The sequence below is a fragment of the Lissotriton vulgaris genome, chromosome 2_1 (genome assembly GCF_964263255.1).
Source record: "Lissotriton vulgaris chromosome 2_1, aLisVul1.2, whole genome shotgun sequence".
Taxonomy (NCBI): domain Eukaryota; kingdom Metazoa; phylum Chordata; class Amphibia; order Caudata; family Salamandridae; genus Lissotriton; species Lissotriton vulgaris.
In genome coordinates, this window is record NC_141687.1 from 1444977015 (window position 1) to 1444993690 (window position 16676).

Below are 16676 nucleotides of genomic sequence, written 5' to 3' on the forward strand. Positions count from 1 at the left end.
GTCAATCTCTGACTGAATACCATTGACTGTTGGGCTGTATCTTTTCGCCTCCACTAGAGGGACTCATTTACAGTTATAGCTCTCCTTGTCCACTTCTACTGGCTCCCTCCTGTGAGTCTCGATTCAATGGGCTAATGCTCCCTGTGTTAACACATTAAACCCAGACATGCTGGCTTTACCAATACTTATTCTCATTTAGTAGCCTGCCAATTATCACAGTAAGCTTGGTAAAAGGTTTGAAGTTTCCTTTTTTATTAGGTTCTAGCAATCAGAAGTTAAAGCCACAGGCAAAATTAAACAATTTTCATGGGGGTGAAGGGGGAAATACCTTTTCTTTCATAAGAGGCAATCTGGAGCCCACTTGTAGCAGTCTGGCATTTCTGGTATCCCTGAAAGGAAGCTGCATAAAACGAGTCTAGGATACAAAGTATAAAACAGCAGCAGTTCTGGTGCCTTATTAGACCAACAGTCACCTGATCATTTGACAGTTGCTTTTCCCGTCTGTAGATTCTGCAGATACTGTTATGGGGAGACACTGGAGTACAGTAGTCATCGTTCTGGTAGTCTCAGCTTGAATGTAGCCAGGTTCATACTTGCAAATCAGGCGCGATCTAGGGCGGTCTTTTCATTCATTTCTCGAACTTCCACTTGAGGGAGATTTACTAAGATTTTCTGCCATTGTGACGCAAATCAGCACAAAATCATTTCTCCACTTTGCTTTCCAGCGATAAACTTGCCTAACGCTTGAAATAACGTGAAAGTGACCTGAAGCAGCACATATCGCTGCTTTGTATTACTTAACTCCAAGGCAGTGCACTTGGGTGGTGCATGGGCGTTCCCATGCAACCACCCAAGGTTTCAGATGCTAAACCCAATTTACTAAACTATTTAACGGGTTAGCTTCAGAAAACGGTGCCCTTTTAAAGTAGGCACAAGGAAGCAGAAAAGGGTTGAAGTCAGCCTATGCAAGGTATTGTGTACTGTAAGAGTACCCTTCCAGTACAAAACCTATGCTAGACTCACAGAGACAACCTGGCACCATGGCACAAAGGTGTCTCTGTGGTGAACTAATTATGAATCCGAAACTGGTCCCAGGATGCTTGTTTCCGGTCCAGGGAAGACATGGCTTGGCAGTTCGGGCTGGACTGTTCCCATGAGGCACAGGGTCAGACTGATTTGCATATGGCCATGTCTGACCTGGGGTGGCTGAGTGAGCTAAAGAATGGTGATGGATTAAACCCAGATCAGTTGACTGGGGCTGAGTGTTTGATTGGCTCAAATGCTCCGTCCATCATCCCCTTTTGTATCTCTGTGGTGCACGGCAGCTGATTTCAGAGCTGCGCTAGGGAGAGGAGAGGAGAGAGCCATATTTCAATAAATTTGACGCTCTCCTGCTCTCTCCTTCTCATGCTGCACAGTGGAGAGTTTACGGCTGAAGCACTGCGCTGTGCGAGAACTTGGTAAATCAGACCTAAGTGACTATGGCATTTTTTTGCCACAGGATTGAATCATAGGCCTACATGATGGAACTTTAAAGGGACGTATGTGGTCTTTTGTGACACTGGGTGGGAGATATCAGCAAGTTTCTTAGGAACCAAGCTTGCTCCCTTTCGAAGTAGAATATTTTTTTAAATCCCCTTTTTAATTAGAATTAAAAATCTGTTTTCCCATAGGCATGTAGTGAACACTGTTATCAGGGCTGTCCAATTTGGAGTGGCCTTTCCAACACATGTGCCAAATGTATTTCTGTCTGGCTCTGCCATTAGGCATGGCAATCCTGGGCAGGAAAATTGGAAAAATGTTCCTCGATGGGAAAAAACTTCCAGCAGATCTAGGAAATTCTTGTGGACCATACCAAAAACCCACAATAGTCTTAGAGCCCATCAATTACTTACTATTGATTGTCTTTATTGTTATTCATTTGCTGATTTCTTATTCGATAGATCACTTTAGTCTTCTCGCATTTGTCCCTAACCAGGAGCACAACCTAGTTACCATCCTTTTGATTACTCACTTATATCCTTCCATTGGGCAGATTTTTTTCTTTCACTTTCAGCACCCATGAAAGCGCATGGGTTTTCTCTCTCTCATTTGTGTGCAGCTTCCCTCCCAAAGACCTACTTCACCAACACATGTGCTCCCTGTCGCTCCCTCATGCCTTCTCCGAAAGCTCGTCGACTACTTTCCCGACCCCTCCCTTGCTTTTTTAATATTGTTTTGGGCCTTTACCTGCCCAGTCCCAAGCGCCTCCATAGCTCCCTTGGCCTTGCCCACTCCCAGTGCCTTTCCCCCACATGGTCCTCCCTTGCTTCCCAAATCCCTCAAGGTTCATTACATTTTTTTAATTAATTTTACTTTCATTTTTTTTGATGGCATGATAGCTGCCATTTGCTGCTAGGTCGCACACGAGTACAAAAAAGGCAATTTGCACTATTAAATTTACTTATTTTGTATTTAATAATCCACATGGTATCCACCATCTTGGATTGTTAAATATACAATGCGCTCATGTTATTCAGTTCAGTTCAGTTCATTAGTCTTTATTTCGATTCTAAAAATCATAAAAGACATTACAGTCAGTTAAAAGTTAAAACAGTTTAAAAATACAAAGTTAAAAAAGCTCAAGTCAAATACAGAACTGACATTAATGTAAGGGAACCACAATAATAGGTGCATGAATTTACATATTAGTACGTCAGATCAACATGCTCTAATACGCTATAAAATCCATACGTTTAAAAAGATGTGATATGAGATATATCAACCCAGCAATAGTTTCTAGACAGAGCGATGTTGTAATGCCAGAACGCCCATGGCAGTGGTTTAGACATACTGCTGCCCGGGTTTTTAGTGAGGTCACTAGACTCTACATCAAGACTCGGCAAGATCAACCTACCACACACCCCTTGAGGTTGGTAAAAGATAAAATTGAAACAAGTTAGTGTTCCCTTAGTTTGTTAGCCCGAATGGCCCATGCCCAACTCAAACATTTTCTATAGCGACAATGATGGATTCCTGATTCCTGGGTACATGTTTGCAGGATCCTTAGGGCCTCCTTAGCAGATCTTGTACCCAGGCTGGAACAAGAAGGCTTGAGCCATTTCATCCAGAGTAACCTGTGGGCCGGGCAAACAAATAAGATGTGAACAATTGATTCAATCTGTGCTAAACACAAGGCGCACCTTTCTGTCGTAGGCAAATACCATCTGCTTGTAAAAACTTTAATTAGAAGGGCACCTACCCTAAACTGGTGATATAGCTTTCTATCAAACGGTTTTAAAATAAAATCCCAATATGGTTCGAACCCAAGTTCATGTTTGATCATTAGGAAATTCTTGGACAAAGTGGGCCTTGTGATAGAGGAAAAATGCTTCATCTTCACCATGTCCAAATAAGCTGCCTTGAACTCCTTTTTTGATGGAAATGGGTTGACTTCTGGATTCTCCCACAGAATGCACATCCCCATTTCAGTCAAGGTGTTTTTTATGTACTGAAGCCATTTGATCTTACCTAGGCAGCCTACACCCCTGAAATCCAAGAGAGCTTTGGCATACAGGGAGAGCTCAGGAGTAACCCAAAGCCTCCTCTAAAAACCTATAAGCCTGAATCGAGCCAGATCCTCAATGCAAAAGCAACCCAAGTCCAAAAATAAAGGCAGCAATGGAATGGGCTGCGGCAAACCCGTTAGTGCCCTTATAAATTTGTTTTGGGCAGTAGCCAGGGGGGTTATATCTTCATGGCCCCAGAGTTCAGCGCCATATAGGATTGCACTAGTGACTTTAGAATCATATATCTTGAGGGCGGGGGCTATATGCTTGGTGAATGAAAGCCTGTGCTCTTTAATAAGAGCCCCAGCCAGCTGAGCATGTTTTAGAACTAGCATGTCAATCTGTGGCTTCCAGTTTAGCTTCCTATTTAAGGTTATCCCCAAGTAAGTGAACACTTCAGTCTTTTCTAAAAGGACATTGTTCATGTACACTTTACCCTTAATGGCTTTACACTTGTGGAGAACCATGAACTTTGTCTTGTCCACATTGACCACCCAATCATGGTTGCAACAAAACTCCTTAAACCGAGACAGGGCAACCTGTAGCCCTGTTTGACTCTTAGATAGGATTGAGGTGTCGTCCATGAACATGAGTAGGGAGATCTTCAAGCCCTCCAAGGTGGGAGCATCAGTGGGGCATGTGGAATAGTACTGAATGACCCAGTTAATAAATGAAGAGAACAGGGTGGGAGCGAGGACACATCCTTGGCGCACACCCTTTAAAATGGGAAATCTATCCGTTACTTCACCATGTGTGCCCCAACGAACCTCTGCGTAATTGGAGTCATGTAGTTTGACTAACATTGCTAGTAACTCCAATGGCATCCCCACATCTATGAAGACTCTTCACATTTTTTTGCGAGGAACCAAGTCAAAAGCGGACTTAAGATCCATAAAAGCCGCATATAGTGTGCCCCCTCCTATAATAACTACCCGCCAGTAGATCATTCACAAACCTGAGCACCTGATCTATGGTGCTGGTATGGGGGCGAAAACCTGCCTGCAGTGGTGATAAAATCTCAGACTCCTCTATCCACAGCTGGATTCGGCACAGTACCAACCTGGCAACAATTTTTTTGGATGGAATCTATAAGGCTGATAGGTCTATAGTTGCTAGGTAGTGCGCGGTCTACCTTTTTATATACTGGTATTATAACTGCGCCAAACCAGGTGTCAGGGATGCATGCAATGGCATTAGAAAGATAAGTGATGTAAACAACCCAGTTATCCTTATCATAAACAAACATGTCCGGGGCCCTTCCTCTCGGAATTAGGGAGAGGACTGTCTCGACCTCGGTGTTCTTAAATGATAGGGTAGGTATTGAGGGGGATTTGGAACTGTACCAGGTTGTTATTGAAGGCAGAGAACTGGGCCTTATAATATGAGGCACAACATTTTTTTCAAAAGAGGATCCTAGGGAAACAGTATTTAAAGACCAGTCAGTATCCTATCCCCAATCCACAACTGAAACAACAAAAAGGGAACTACCGGTCTATAAGCGTCAAGACAAGGAGAGATAGAGAAACAGAGAAAGCAGGGTTAATGCAAACCTCCATTCATTGAGGCAAAATAAATCCCATCAGCCCACCACAGTTGATGGAACATTGTCACTTGGGAATGGTTGTGTTTTGTATGGCCGCTGTAGCCCACACCTATCCAGGGGGACAGCTACATTACAGTCATTACCAGATATACGTCCAACCACTTGAATATTTTGCTCAGTGGTGCTGATGAATTGCAGTGCAAAATAGTGTAAAGAAAAGTGCAGAAATGTTAAAATTGGCTACTAAGACAAATATGACTTTAATAAATGCTATCTTAGTGTCAAGATTAAAACCAGATGCAGATAGTTTAAAAGAATAACTATCATAAGCAATTGGCCTACATGTTTCAGCCCTATGGGTGTCTTTCACCAGGCTTTCTCCAGGACCTGATGTAAACTGCGCTACTGCAAATATTGCGAAAAAATGTGCACAAAATATATATTAAATGTTTAGTAATTGGTACGATACATCCTACCAGAGCCTGTGATACGTAGTTGTATATTGTAACCAATTCCACCTTGGTTATATAGACACCCCCAAGATAGCCAGGGTTATTACCTATTGTATCCTGCTCTATTGTGATATCCCGGGTTTTAAGAGGATCAAGTGGGTCACAAATTGGGGGACTGTTACCATAGCCGGCGTGACCCCTAAATATGCCTGTTCCCAATAAAACGGAACAATCAAGTATTTCAAGTCAATCAATGTCTTCTAATGAAGAAAAAACATCAAAACGATTTTTTAGGGGTACAGAATAGTTATATTGGCCAAGTGATTGGGGTGTCCCTCTCCATTCGAAGCATCTAGTGATAGCTGTGGGTCAATAGAAATACCCCAAAGCGAGAACAGAAATATCATCTCTGGCGACAACCCCTGCCCTCTCCAAAATATGCTGGACCAAACCAGGAGACCTAAAACTTAGGACCACACAGTCAGGCACTTTTGGGACTACCCTACCCATGGTACTCTGCAGACTATTTTAGATTCAGTGAATAGTTGGTTTTTGATCCCTGTCCTTGCGCTCAGCAGATGTAGTGCCTTGTTTCTCAGGGTTGACCAATCCCCCTGTGCCTGTGATGCTAACCCAGGGACGTTACCTAGGACTACAGTGTAGGAAGTGGCTTACGGGGGTAGATGTAAAAAATTAAAAGCATGCCAAGCACCTGCAGGACATTGTTGGGGAGAGCATGTGCGAGTTTCTCTCGACACATGCTGCGAACCCGGTAAGCTAGTGCCTCCATGTAGCAGGGAGGCATGATGACTATCAGCAGGGGCTAGTTCGGTGGAATTTGGTGCATTGGTTTCAGACCCTCTAGTATGCAAACCCACCCCACCCGCCTGAGATGAAATGCCCCACGGCCCGACTGTGCGCTGGAATTGCTCAAGGAACTATGGGATATACCCTGCTCCATTTTGTTGAGTCTATCTTCTATCAGGGCTCAATTAAATTTGAAATTCCCTGCACTGTCCGTGTATAGAGTATTTCCTCATTAAATATATGTGGGGTATCAATGTCAAGGCCGGGTAGGCTATCACTACTGGTAGCCGATGTAGTTTGACAGCACCCGCCACACCCCCTTGAGGCTACCTTCCGATTAACTCCCACTGATGGTTGGGGAATGGCCTTCGATGGACCCCGGGCTTTCCTTTTCTTCGAGGGTGTTTCCTCTCTTTCAACCTGAATTGCTTTCTTGCCCCTAGTTATGACCATTGTAGTGCCTGAATTGGAATTTGGTTCTCGTAGACACAATAAATAATAATAGAATGAGAAATGCACAATGGCAATACATTTGGAAGGGAAGGGATAATGCAAGAGGGAAAAGAACCTCTACACAATTAAATACATTCAATGTTTATATTTGCAACAGAAAGGACATTGATATGTAAATATATATCATTTTTAACGATTATACATTTTTGTGCAGTGCATCCCCAAGTGAATCATGGAACCAGTGAACAATAATGTACAGTGATTTAGTAAAAAACGGTTTCCATATGTACAAAAAAGGACCAAATGATACAGAACACTGAGGATGTCTGATAACACCAGCTATATGCGGTCTTTTTGTACTCGTGTCGACGGCGTTTCAACCCCTTGGTTGGATGTGGGGTTTCTTCAGGACAGTAGGTATTAGGGTTATCTGAGTTGTAAGAGCAGCCTGAACGGACATGTGATCTCCCGTGTTTGTGAAAAATAATCAAAAAAGCACTAACGTGAGTACCCAGCCAGGTGCTTACGATCATGAGGTGTGGGCTGCCTTCTCAGAATGCTGCGCGATGGAGTATGCCTTATAGGCTAGATGGTAACAGACACGTAATGGTGTCTTTTAATTTTTAAAGTCGATTGACGAGGACTCCTACAATGAGGTAATGGCGTATAGCCGGATCAGACTCTCTCCGGTTTAGTGAGTGCTTTTTTGATTATTTCTCACAAACACAGGAGATCTCACGTCCATTCAGGCTGTTCTTACAACTCAGATATCCCTAATACCTACTGTCCTGAAGAAACCCCACATCCAACCAAGGGGTTGAAACGCCGTTGACACGCGTACAAAAAGACCGCATATAGCTGGTGTTATCAGACATCCTTGCTGTTCTGTATCATTTGGTCCTTTTTTGTACATATGGAAACCGTTTTTTACTAAATCACTGTACATTATTGTTCACTGGTTCCATGATTCACTTGGGGATGCACTGCACAAAAATGTATAATCGTTAAATATGATATATATTTACATATCAATGTCCTTTCTGTTGCAAATATAAACATTGAATGTATTTAATTGTGTAGAGGTTCTTTTCTCTCTTGCATTATCCCTTCCCTTACAAATGTATTGCCATTGTGCATTTCTCATTCTATTATTATTTATTGTGTCTACGAGAACCACTGTCTCTTTAGTATAACACAATTACCCTGGTTCTTAGTAAGTAGGGGGATCCCCTGTAATCTTAATTGAATTGGAATTTGGGCTAGATGGAATGGGTGGTGATGGAGCAATAAAACCCGAGGTATACTGACTTAGGGACGAGGAAGGTATGACAGAGGGTGCATCTATTTGTGTTGGAATGGTGGGGGGAGCCAAACTACCATTTGTTAGGGGCATTTGAGGTTCTAAAGATAACCTGAGCTCAGTTAGTTGATCTGATGAATCAGCGCAGATTCTGCCCTGGTCAAAAAGGCATCAAGGGTTCCCACCACCACCCCTCCCACCTCTGCCTTACGTTTGCTCAATGGTCCAACCCCCACAGGTCGCATAACAGCAAAGCAAAGAGACTAAACAGTACCATGCAATTAAAAAGTCAGATGTAAATAGGGTGGCCCAGCCCAGGCTCTTTCAGACTCGGACGGGCTCAGACTGGCCCGCCCTTGGTCCGGGCTTCGTCTGGGCTGCGTCCCGCACCGCGGGGTATAGGCAGCCCTTAAATGCGCGTGTTGACTCCAGCGCCTCCCCCTCGTTAGCAGCAGCGGGATGGAGCGCTGTGCACCCTGGCCGTTGTAATCCTTTGGCAGGGGCACAAGCAAAGCAATCCCTGGGACCACGATCCCACCAGAGGAACTCAGGAGCACAAGGTGAGCTGGAGCAGCCGAGGGACAAAAATGCAGGGAAACACACCTCATGTTATTCACTAAGCCTGTATCTATATCATAATGCATGTGCGCTCTTACAAAATGACATGGCTGAATCATCACACCTTTTTTTCACCCGATGTTATACAGCATCGGAAAAAAGCCCTTGGCTTTTACGGATGCTGCACAGTATACGCAAAAACATTGCTAAAACCAATAGGTCACAAATGCGAGACCTACTGACTTAATCAATTACTATTTTTCTTTCCACAATGTGGCTGCCACATGGTTGGCTGGAGCTGCTCACCCAGCAGCCAGTACTAGATTTTGAGTGATGGCTAGGGCTGGGGATGCCACCGCAGCTGTTTGGCTGCCAGTACACCAAACTCTAGATAAGCCCTTCTTCTTGTACATCCTTTATAATTACAGCCAGTATAAATCTGAAGAACTTTGTGTCATCTCCCACTATAAGTTCGATGTATTAAAATGTATTAGTTGATAAATAGCCCAATTAGCTAAGAGATACACCTTGGAATTAAATTAAGATCATCTTTTACAAAAAACAATAAATGATTGTCTTTAACTTTGTAAACATGTCTAAAAGCTCTTAACAGAAGCTGAAAAGGTTGCTCCTCTGTCTTACAATTTTAATTACCTACCAAGAAACTTCCATTCAAAGTATCAAAATCAGAAACCATGTACACTTACCGTTACATTTCTTAACAACTACAAATTCGAAGTTCTTGGGTATTTCCACGCCAATATTGGACCTATGAATATATATTTAAAGAAAACAAAACATCTATTGAGTGAAATTACAAGAATCAAAAACTTGGTAACCTCTGTCATTGACAGCACCTGGAAATCGTAAAAACTGTGGAAAACTTCATGATGTGAACAACTTCAGTGCATTATGAATTTTAAGATTAATACCCAGTATTTTATTGAGAGGAACTGATGACTACCAATTAAATATAAGAGGAAATCTTTAGACATCACCTGTGAGAATTCATATTTTACAAGATTTGACACAAGTCCTGCAATTAAGCCTTTGCTTTAAAAATCTGTCTCATTCATAGATTTTTCAATCATTCTCCAAGTCACGAAAAACCCATTTGACTAATCTATGTTTCAAGACCAAAGCTCTTCCTCAGGACTTACAAAGTAGGGTTATATGGTACACGCCCGGGTGAGTAACTCGAATTATTTTAGCCTTTTTGATTGGTAAATTTGGTATTTAACTGTTAAAAAAACCTTGAAACTCAATGATGAGAATATTTGTATTAGCCACGCAGGATTCTGATGGCGTTTTAGGTTACGCATAATTATAAATCAAAAATAAATGTTGGTGTGTGGCTTGCAGGATTGTGTATTGAATTTATAATTGACTGACTACACCAATGGGGCACACCAATATCATGATGAACCTGCTAAAAACGACATTGTTAGCAACCAATACATAAAAGTCGACTATTTATTTCGGACAAATGTAATGGATGCAATAAAAATATTGTTATGGTTATGTAAGTATTCTTAACTTTGAATGTTGAGACTGATTGAACTGTTAGATACACACACTTGTGGCCGACTAACAGCGTTTTGTGTCATCTCACGGGTGTCCACTAGCTCTTCATTTCCCAGATAAGTTGTTCCTTGATGTTTTCTTCCTTCTTAATTTCTTCATATTATTTCCTTTTCTTCTCTCTTTCCTGGTGATTCTCTTAGTCAGTTAACTATGAACTTGGCTACATCTTTATGTACGGTTTGATTAGTTTATTCACATGTCTTTTTGTCCCTGTGCCTTCTTTAGATTTAGGTTTTACTGCAATTAGTTAAGGACCAGTCATTGTACCTCAGTTATTGCTTTTCTGTTATTTCTGGCAATGATTGCTACTGTAAACTTTTAAATGTTCAGATTGTAGATTTTGTATCAAGATGTTTACAAAACCAAATAACGAAATATTTAAAAAAAGCGCTTAGGGTGTGAAGAAGTCACTAATTGCTCTTAACTTGGAACAAACCCAAATATCTTCTTACTTTATAACTTTATGTAGTAATTCACAGGATGCACTTTGTTCACAAAACAAGTATTGATAAACTATATGTCTTTCATGCCTTTGTGATTTAAAGAAAAATATGAAAGCAAAGCAACATTGTTTAGCAATAAAGCCAGCTGCTCTGTAATGCGCTTTACCTGAGTAATAGGCACGACCTGCAAGCTAGACCCAGTGACAAGGACTTTAATGACCAATATAGCCCGGGGCAGAGGGGCTATACAGTACTACTAGAAAAATTCACTCACTAATTTTAGAATGGTGTAAATTAAAGGGAGCAAAAAACAAATTCAAGCATTGGACTGTTGGAGTAGATACACTGAGCCAGTTCTCATCCGTGGTACTCACACAACGGATTCAGAACTCCGATGGCAGACTACTACTACATGTAAAGCCACAAGCCCTCATCTCCCCTGTCTTGAAGGCCCTACATTGGTTACCGGTTGCAAGAAGATCCACATTCAAGCTGCTTTGTATCACCCACAAAGCAATTCATGGAACAGGGCCGCTCTTCATCGGGAATAAAATCACCAAATACATTCAACGAAGGAACCTCCGCTCTAGATTGGCACCTCGCCTCAAAATCCCACAATGCAAGAAAAAAACAAGAGGTGGCAATTCCTTCTCTGTTCAAGCAGCCAAACTCTGGAACTCTTTATCCCCAAACATAAGATCTAGGGATAACTATCTAATCTGCAGAAGACTACTCAAGAGTTGTCTCTTTCCCACATAACCACCATACTCAACCATAACTGCACAGCATGTCCCGGTGTATATAAGGATTTATTTGAATTATATGTATATATATGGATATGTGCATTTGTTTGTATAAATGTGTATAGTATTTATGATTATGAATATATAGATATTCATAGGATCTGCTTAACAAATGTACATATTACCTATAGTTATATTTTTCTGTGATTAACTTGTACATAGGTAGCTGCATAAATAAGTAATTTTTTATCATACCTATCTACAATTGCATCACTATTGAATTATTAGACGAAAAAAACAATTATGAAAACAAATAAATTAGCTTAAAGTACAGCGACACTGGATGTACCTTTGATTGTCTTACTTCACTCCTAATTCTACATCTCCAATGCATCACCCTATATTCTACCCTATACCACTTTCAATATATCCTCTTCATATATACCCTCCATGTACTTATGTATTGTTAGATTTAAGTTACTCCTAATTCAGCATCTCCAATACACTACTCCTATATCATTCTCACCCTATACCTTTTTCAGTATATCCTCTACCTCTATTCTATGACTCATCCCAAACCCAGTTTACTATTATGATCCTCAAACTAGCCCTGTCTCGACTCTTCCCTCCTCTTCTGCTCCTTTCATAATCTCGATCCTCTTTTACTATTCAGATCTCCCAAGCAAGCTATTCTAAACCCTTCTCTCATGTATCCTTAATCCACTTCTAGAGACTCTACCCCCTCCACCTCCTTTAGTTATCCCAAACCTCCTTCTTTTGCTCTGATCTCCAATTAAAGACTTTCTAGACCCTTCCCTCTTCTATCCCTACACTATCCTTTTCAATCCAACTAACAGACTGTCATGTCCACCGCTCAAATTAATTTAGTATTTCCTTATACTAATTCACCACTAATCCTTTTTGGGTTCCAGAGTAGCGTGCCACTTGCCCAAAAGTGCTGCGATGCCTAGTCAGGGTTAGTAGGTGCTATATAAATGCTATTACAATTACAAAATCAGTCCTTTCACCAGTATACGTCTAACCATCTGTGTTAATATTTAAGTGGTGGTTATATCTGCCTCCAAGCAAAAAATGGCTAAATTACACACAAGTGACAATTATCCTAACACCAGAATTATTGTTCAACAAATCTCAGAATGCTCACCTTTCAAAAAGGGGCCGCTCCTCAGCAGTGAGGTAGGAGCTTCTTAAGTCTACAGCCCTCATGTCATTCAAGGAGCCACAGGGCAGGTTTGGAGGTTTGATGCAGTAGAAGGCCTCTTCGTCTCGTTCATCGATGTACTCACACACCTCACTGTCTGTCTTGAGCTTAAATCCACATTCAGTGATGGCTTCAGTATTTGTATTTACATTTTTAAAACGACCCTGGAAACCAAGGACTCCTAGACTTGCATGCCTTGATCGCCACAGAGCAGCAACACCCTCACTGGGATGAAACAGCTGAGTGGAAACCTTTACATTGCCCACCCAGAATAGGGTAAAATGGATATGGTAGGTACCATTGTTAAAATCTTCAATTCTTCCACTGGCGCCAGCACCGAGTTCAGGTGAAAATATTCTTGGCCTGAGGAAGTCCCCTCCATAGGTCTTCCTGTTTCCCAAGTGGTCGAACATGTCATACTGAACCGTCAGAACCTCGCCTACACAATACTGGTCTTTGCGGTTAACTATGGTGCCTTTGCTGTTTCTGCCACTGGTAGAAGTTTTCCAATTGCTGCCGACTGTGGCGTTGGGTAGGGACTGCTCAATCTTCTGGAAGATTTCATTGATTTTTAACTGAAGTTCAGAGAGCGGCTTTGGACCAGTAGCATTGGTGGTTTCTTCGACATGACTTCGGCAAAAGTGAAGCTTTTCACTAAGGTTGGAAAACTGAAATGGATAAAAAACAAGTGCTGAGTACGCAGCCCTATAATATAAGTCTATTATTTTTTTAACTTTATTAATTTGCATACATGTGTGTCAACAAAAATCTAGTGCATTCATAGAGCCCCTGGCACTTAGAGGACATGCCCGTCTTTAAACTTGTTAATTTGTAAGAACACTTCAATCCTTTCCCCAACTTTACTCTCTCCCCTCTCCCTGATCGCCCCTCTTTCTCTGCCATTGACTGCATGTGCCAAAGATTAAAATGGTCAAACAAGAGTTAATTCTATGAAGAGAATCCCAATGTAAGACAAACTTCGAGTCCGAAAAAACAGTAATTCCTCGATAGGAAACATCTCACTGTCAAATGAAAAGTAGTTTTGTCTTGAACATAATCTTTATGAGAGATTGAGAGAGAGAGAGTTCAGTTATCTAAACCGAACAATTTATCGCACCCAATAATGGCGGCAAGCCTCAATTCCGGACTGATGAACAATCAATAGCACTGATTCAAGGTGGTGTATGATTGGTGTGTTATGGGATACTGGCATTTAGGGTGTGTGTTGTTATGGCAACTATGCTTCTCAGAAATAGATACTTTCATCACTCTATAGAGGCATTGTGAAGACCTGTCTGGTGCACTAGTGTCCAGGGTCAGCCTGGGACACAAAATAGGCCAGGGTACCAAAATAATAGCGGCCCCCATTAGTGAAGCAGACACCTAAAAGAAATGCCAATATCAGTGACATCAACAGTAAAAACCGGCCCACACACTGATCTGTCAGACCAGATCACTTGATTGCACTAAAGACCAGTCCGACCCTGCCAGTGCCCCTTAGAACAATAGTTTGAAGAGATTAAGGAGTTTGGCGCTAAGGGACGAGGACTAGGCAAAGCTGTATACATAAGTGAAAAAAGATTGCCTGAAACTCAATTTATTTATAAGCTCTTATACTTAATGGTTCATGGCCAAACACATTTCTTTTTGTTTGTACTGGTATTTTATTTATACCTTTTACTTCATACGTTTATATCTTCATTAACTTTTTTTTCTGTATGAAAAGGGAAAATGGTCCACACTTTTTAAACAATACATATATGAACAATTTCAAAAAGATTTACACAAAACATTTAAATTCCACATATCCATTAAGACATTCTCTACATACTACATCACAGTACACAACTATACACAAAAGACTAAATAGACGAATACTCATAACCTTGTTCACAGGTTACAGTGAATACATCAGTATCCTAGACTTTTTATAACAAAATATCTAAATATCCATAGGAGCAAAAGAGCATTAATCACATGATACATCAAATAGAAATTAATTCTAAGTTAGTTAAGTACAAGATTTTAAATCCTTGTTCTTCTGTGCTCCTTGGAACAATAGAGCATTATTCCAGTACCCACGAGCATGGTTACATACCTCTATTATATTCCGGTGCCAGAAAAAACCCAGCAGAGATAAGATAGTGATCGCCAGCAACACCTGTAATTTATTCCTGTTCGTTGAAGACATGTTCGATTGCCTGCAAACTAAAACGAGCAATGTTAGTGGTCAGTGTCAGAAACATGATCTGTCCATGATAATGCAGAAATCAAACAATCGTTATCCTGATGTCTACCTTGGAAGCGATCTAGAATTTTTTCTAAAGATTCTTCACATGGCATAACATTCAGGTTGTTAGGGTAGAAACAGAGTCATTTTCTACGTAAGCGCCACTTACATTTCCGTTTTATTGAAATGTAGTGCTTATGGAAGTTTGAGCTAGTGTTTTAGAACTGCTGTGCTTCCTGTGTTGAGCAATAATCACCCGTATCGATGGGTACACTGCCCAAAACACACTGTCTATGATGTCCAACTCTTGGAAATACTTGAGCATATATATATAGGGATTCCGCAAATGCACCAGTTGTAGAGCGTGCACATTTGGGGCCAATACTACCCATTATCAAACTCTGTTCAGTACGCAAGATGTGGCAATCTCTGGGAGCTACAATTGTAAAACGGATTATGATGTTTATGTCTTGACATGCACCTGTGGCTTGAACTACATTGGTAGCACTAAGCTACAGGTGCGACTAAATACTTTCTTGTGCTCACCAGACTTTAGCAGCTCAATTAGGTACACTGAATACCTAGGGCAGACTTTTTCCGACCACATCCCATTACTGATGAAAGGTTTAGCTGCTTGACCATTACCCAGTATTCCGGTCCGTGTTTTTGCAGTTGTCTGGCGGTTAACGGAGCAGCGTGAGAGAGGAGAGGCGGCGAGGGGGAGGCTGCAGCCGCGGAACCGGAGGCTTGCAGTAACCGACAGTAACCCCTCACCCCCAACCCCGTTGCCTCGTCGCTGCGCTGCCTCGTTGCCTCGTACCTGTGGTCCTGTGGCCCCCTGTGGCTCCGCGGCCGAGACAGGCGGTCTCGGTCGGTCTGCTCCTCCGTTCTGCCCCTCTGCTTTGTGGCCGGCCAGTAAGGGAGTCGGAGTTGAGTAGAGCCGAGCCGAGCAGGATCACGGAGCTCTCGGCTCGGCCCGGCAGTTGAGGCAGAAGAGTCGGGAGAGGCGGGAGAGTCAAGAGCGGTGTTAGGAACGGAGTTGAGTGGTGTTACCTGGGAATGCAGCCCCTTTGCTCCTCTGCTCCCCCGCAGCTAGCCGTCCATCTCTGCTAACCATTGACTCAACCATCGAGGAGAGTTGGAGAGTCATGCAGTGAAAGCAGGGTCAAAAGGCTGAAGACAGAAGGTGAGAGGTGCCCCTTCTGTCCTCCCACCCTTAGGGTAAAGTTTGTAAACTGGTGAGGTCGAGTGTGACTAGGGCGTTCCAAAAAAAAAAAAAAAGGGGGACTGCGAAAGATCTACAAAAGGTGGCGAAAAGGGGGGCTGTCAACAACAGGGACCAGACCAAGGGGACGGGGGGCACAGTCCCCCCCAGGATACCTATCCGCTAACCCCGCCCTGCCAGGGTCATCAGCCCCATCATACATCATATATAATCATTCAGACCAGTGTAAACTGAACAAATCGAACAATTTGAACAGCAGCTTACTGAATAAACCCAGTCAAAAATCTACAACTATAAAGGGAAAAAAGTAACGATCAGCTGTCATTCAATCATAACATTATAATAATCATCATTAAATTAGGAAATAAGGAGAACAAGGAGAATCAATAAATCAAACAAATCAAATAACTAAGTTACAACAAAGGAATAACCAAGGAACAAAGGAAAACTGGTGTTAAAACACATTGGATTAAAGGGACATGCGCAAAGAATGAACAAGGAAAAAATTAGAAAAAATTAGAAAAAACAAGGTAAAATCAGGAAATATTTTTCACACCATCTGTTCGGG

General features: G+C 41.9%; 1 protein-coding gene across 9 annotated transcripts in view; it reads right to left on the reverse strand.

Moving 5' to 3' along the window:
- The window catches only part of LOC147732730 (NXPE family member 4-like), a 572962-nt gene that overhangs the window by 42138 nt on the left and 514148 nt on the right, over window positions 1-16676 (reverse strand). For all 9 annotated transcript variants that reach the window (XM_086957288.1, XM_086957286.1, XM_086957290.1 and 6 more), the window contains 3 exons: window positions 14752-14861; window positions 12597-13321; window positions 9369-9430 (listed from right to left, as the gene is read on the reverse strand). In XM_086957288.1, coding sequence (XP_086813414.1) covers window positions 9369-9430; window positions 12597-13321; window positions 14752-14844 — 880 coding nt within the window. In that variant the 5' untranslated portion in view covers window positions 14845-14861. The remainder of the gene's footprint in view (window positions 1-9368; window positions 9431-12596; window positions 13322-14751; window positions 14862-16676) is intronic.